The following is a 5224-nucleotide window of genomic DNA, read 5'->3' as shown; positions in this document are numbered from 1 at the left end:
GTACCTCGCCTTGTTCCCCATGCTCCCTGTAATGTAAAGATGTAAGATGTAATTATTAATAATAAAAGGGGGGGGGGTATATTCACATATATTTTAATGTGTTTTAAAGACATCTTGCAAAAGGGGGGCCTCGGTCAAATGTTAATGCCATTTGGGGGGCCTTGACCTGTAAAAGTTTGGGAACCCCAGAGCTAAAATACTATATAAAAAATAACCCACAGTAACCGACAGCGCAATGAAAAACGACTTTTATTTTGAAAAGGACGTTTCTTGCTTCACACATCACAGGAAGGTCAATATGGAGGTTTCAAACTCGTGTTGTGAGATTGAAGAGCTAATCGTGTGTTAAAAGCATTTACATGTGATTTACAACTGAAAGTCTAATCTTTAGAGCTGAATAGTGTGTGTTAGCTCGTTGTGTTTATGGCTAATGCTCAGTATTAGCATTTAATTTACTGCAGGAGTCGTTCAGCTTGGTGAAACGGAGATGTTACAGGGTTTGTGTAAATTTCACCGGCGGTTCGCTGGAGCTCTTCTGCCTTTTGCTGCTCGTCCGTTAACGTTAACTTCATCAGCGCACGTGCTAAGAGCAAACTACGGAAGTGCTACAGCAGGTGAGGTCTTCAGATGCTATGCTCAGTGTGGAGTTAGGTAAAGTGTGACGATTGATTTCTGTTTATTTATTCTATTGTGAAACACTGTTCCACAGAGCGCAGGAAATTCTACCAGGATGTCAGTATCTCTCAAGGTGAAGGTGAGCATCCATGAAGTTTGCATTGCTTTTACTTTAAGGCAAGACACTAGAGATGAATAGGGTCGTTAAAACACACACAAACCAAACAATAGTTAAGACAATCAATTAAAAACCTTGAATGGTTGGTTGCTGATATTCTTACAAGTATTTTTATATTGGATTTTTTTTTTGAAAATTAATAAAAAATATATATATGTTATGCAAATTAGGCATTGTCTTATTAAATATTAAAAACAAAACCCTTGCCTTTTGATGTTGTTTTGCTGATGACACACTCAAGAGACAGACTTTTAAAGGAAAGTTAATTTTAAGTATACACTCAGTGAGCATTTTATTAGTATCACTATACTAATACTGGGTAGGGCCTCACTTTGCTCTCAAAACAGCCTCAATCTTCATGGATGGATTCCACAAGATATTAGAAACATTCCTTTGAGATTCTGGTCCATGTTGATGATTAATTTTTCAAGTGCACTTTCATGCAGTGATTTAGTCGTTCTACCACATCCCAAAGGTGTTCTACTGGATTCAGATCCGGTGACTGGGAAGACCACTGAAGAACACTGAACCAGAAGATCATGAAATCAGTTTGAGATGAGTTTTGCTTTGTGACATGATGCATTATCATGCTGGAAGTAGTCATTAGAAGATGGTAAATTGTGGACATGAAGGGAAGCAGATGGTCAGCAACAATACTCATAGGTTGTGGCATTCAAGAGATGAAAGATTGGTATTAACAGGCCCAAAATGTGCCAAGACAACATTCCCCATACCATTACACCACATCCACCAACCTGGACTGTTGACACAAGGCAGGTTGGGTCCATGGATTCATGCTGTTGGTGCCAAATTCTGACCCTACCATCTGTGTGATTCAGCAGAAATCGAGATTCATCAGACCAGGCTATATTTTTTCAGTTTTGGTGAGTCTGTGCCCATTGCAGCCTCAGCTTTTTGTTCTTGGCTGACAGAAGTGAAACTTGATGCGGTCTTTTGCTGTTGTAGCCCATCCACCTCAAGGGTCAACATGTTGTGCATTCTGAGATACCTTTCTGCTCACCACAATTGTACAGAGTGGATGTCTGAGTTACTGAAGTCTTTACATCAGCTCAAACCAGTCTGACCGTTCTCTGTTGACCTCTCTCATCAACAAGGTATTTCCATCCTCAGACCTGCTGCTCACTGGATGTTTTTTCTTTATTGCACCATTCTTTGTAAACTATAGAGACTCTTTGTGTGTGAAAATCTGAGGAGATCAGAAATCAAAACCAGCTCGTCCGTCACCAACAATCACGCCAGGGTCAAAATCACTGAGATCATGCTTTGCCCCCATTCTGATAGTATCTCTATAATGTTATGCATTGCACTGCTGCCAGGTGTACAGATGTCCCTTTAAAAAAGTGCTTAGTGAGCATATGCCATGATGTGATTGGACCAAGTAGGTAGAGCTGGCACCGAAGTTGCTCATTGTCAGATAATGCTGCAGTTGCAAGTTGAGAAACAAAAAAGAAATTAACTATTTTCTGTTGAGTCTGAGCTTTTTTATTACAGTTTAACTGATATGTATGCAATAGATGCAATATATGTCTTCCTTTTGTATTACTATGTAGTGAAGTATTGTGTATCTAGTACAAACGTACTGTTGTGGCTGAATACTGGTTGTTGTCTGCTGCAGGTGGCCTGTTTGAGATAAACCTGGATAGGAGAAAGCTAAAAACTCCAGGAGGAAAACTTTTCACTGTGCCCAATGAAGCCCTGGCCATAGCTGTTGCTACTGAATGGGATGCTCAGAAGGACACACTCAAGTTCTACACCATGCATCTAGTGAGATACTTTAAATTTAATGAAACATGGATTTGTGAAATTATTCTGGGATTATTTTTTTTAATCCATTCAAGTATTTTTGTTTTTGTAGACCACTCTGTGCAATACAGCTCTTGATAACCCAACACAGCGCAACAAGGACCAAATGATCTCTGCTGCACTGAAATTTCTGGAGACTGACACTATTTGGTATGCTAAGTGGCTGGCTTATGGCATTTTCAGTTAAAATGGATGAAAGGACTTGGATCTCTTAATCCAGAACTAAAAAGTTTAATTAGTTCATACATTAAGTGATTTTTTGGGGGGTGCTTAACAGGGAGCAGTGCGTGTAGGAGGGTTGCACTGATTGAGAGCTGAGCTGTTACCATGTCAGGGTTTATCAGAAAAATATGATTGCGTGCTACCTGACCCAGATATACCTTTAGTTACAGAGTAGAAGACCCTCCAGGACTTGTCGAATTACAGAAGAATGAATGGGACCCTGTTATGGACTGGATTGAAAAAAGGTAACCGTCCCTGAATTATTAAAAAGACAGTCTTTGTATGACATAAACATCTAACTGCATGTGCAGAAAAAATTGCTAATCTGGATTTTTTTATTTTTTTTTTAGGTACAACGTTATCATCGGGTCATCCTCTAGTATAATGGGCCCGCAAATTCCAGAGGAGACCAAGGAAACATTTCGCCAGCACCTTGAGTCTTATAATTTGTGGTCTCTGACAGGTATAGATAAGTATATGTTTCTAAAAATTTTATTTGGTGTAATTGATTTTAAAAACTCTTTTTGTCACACAAGTAGGAGTTGTGTGTCATCATTTAGTTTTTGACTGTACACTGACTGTGTTTACATGTGGTAGTTTCTTATATCTGGGTTGTACCCTAATGAGGCACCTAACTGCATTGTTCTCGTGTTTCTAGTTATCATGACCTTTGTATTTTATGATGTAATGTAGTGGCAGAAGTTTTGGTCATCAAATTTGTCTTTGAGTGAAGCTTCAAATACACTGAATGTTTGTTTGGATTTGAATGTATTATATTTTTTTAGGTGCACTTACACCTACTGTTTTGTTACTATTCAATTTACAATGAATAACCAGGTATAAACAGAGATGTTGGTGTATTTTTAAAAAAAAATTTTTTTTTTAAACTAATAAACAGCAATGTCAATCACAGGGTTATTCCAGGTGATTCCACGTTATCATTTCATGTATGTACTCATTGAGAATATATTGTCTAGTATAAGGTGCACAGGAGTTTGTTCTGCTCTTTAAATTAGCTTTTTGAAAAAAAATAATGCATCTTTCCACAGGGCTCGAGTATGTGATCTCACAACTGAAGTCAGTGATTCTGTCATTTGGGTTGATTGACAGACATTTAACTGTGGAACATGCAGTTCTGCTGTCTCGACTAGAGGAGGAATACCAGGTATAATGATCCACATATCATTCAGCAGACTACCTTGTAATGAACACAGAAAATAAAAAAGATGCATAATGGTAATGCTGCTTTCAGTTTTCTGAGTTGTTCTTATTTCACTATAAGAGCAGTGTTCATTGTCCGGCATGTCTGTACTGCTTAAACATCTGTATGTGTTCACACTTAGATCCAGCATTGGGGAAATGTCGAATGGGCTCACGACTATGATATGTATGAGCTGCGGGCTCGCACAGCAGCAGGTGCCCTGTTTGTCCATCTGTCATCTGAAAGTTCCACACTGAAGAAAAAACTGCTTCGGGACTGATCTGACCCGTGCACATGAGACAAAATACATCTTCTCTGCTTATAGTATTATTACTGTAATATAAGGATGATCATGGAAACTGAATTTTGTGTATTGATGTGTCTGGAATTGTGACATTTCTCTGTTTAATTGAAAAAGTCTAAAGCCTTTATCCAATTTCTCTGTAGTATGTGAGAATGTTAATGAAGTGTAAGAATGTTTCCAACTATTTTCAGTGGGTATTTAGGGTACCTTTTCCTGCCTCCTAGCTTCAGGATACCTAGTTTAATTCTGAACTTGGTGTCTGTGTGGTGTTTCACGTGTTCTCCCCATAAATTTGTGCGTGTGTGAGACGGGCCTTGTGATGGACTTGCTTCCCATCTAGGGTGCATTCCCGACTCCCCAAGATCCACCTTGATCCTGATCAAGATAAAGTCATTACTAAACATGAATGGGGTTATTATATGTTAAGTTATATATATTGTATATTCTAATAATATTACTGTGAAACATTAAATATTCTGTCGTTGTGACTGAATGAACTATGAATTGACTTTCTGTGTAAATGTTATCTTGTTAAGTTAAGGTCAAACATTAGCTAAGACTAGTGTACTTTATGAGCATGTGCTACACTAATGCTATCAGGTTCCATAAATGTCCAAAAGATAAGCTCTCAAACAAGTAGCATATCGTGTGTAAGCTAGTAGGATGAAGTATCCCCATTATATAGAGTTCTAAATGTAAAAACAATATTTTAGAAATACGTATAATCAGTCTTCAGTGTTTAAAATAAAATATCAAATACGCAATTTTTTTAAATCCACCTCCTGATGTGGCCCTTTAACGGATGAAACGGTTTTCGGTTTTTTTTGATAGACAGGAGTTTCGACCAATGAATATCAAGCCCTGTGGTGCGTCTTCCAAT

At 38.1% G+C, this 5224-nt stretch overlaps 1 protein-coding gene across 1 annotated transcript; it reads left to right on the top strand.

The window, feature by feature from the left end:
* The first annotated feature begins 234 nt into the window (after positions 1-234).
* Positions 235-4848, top strand: atpaf2 (ATP synthase mitochondrial F1 complex assembly factor 2). The gene is made up of 8 exons (XM_017484488.2): positions 235-614; positions 710-754; positions 2430-2578; positions 2670-2767; positions 3004-3084; positions 3190-3302; positions 3889-4004; positions 4183-4848. Exons 1-8 carry the CDS (start codon positions 488-490, stop codon positions 4318-4320), a joined length of 867 nt encoding a protein of 288 aa, XP_017339977.1. The 5' UTR covers positions 235-487; the 3' UTR covers positions 4321-4848.
* Positions 4849-5224: the final 376 nt, after the last annotated feature.

Source organism: Ictalurus punctatus, chromosome 13 (assembly GCF_001660625.3).
Source record: "Ictalurus punctatus breed USDA103 chromosome 13, Coco_2.0, whole genome shotgun sequence".
Classification (NCBI taxonomy): domain Eukaryota; kingdom Metazoa; phylum Chordata; class Actinopteri; order Siluriformes; family Ictaluridae; genus Ictalurus; species Ictalurus punctatus.
Note: the sequence above shows the minus strand (reverse complement) of the source record. Positions and strands in the feature narration are given on the sequence as shown.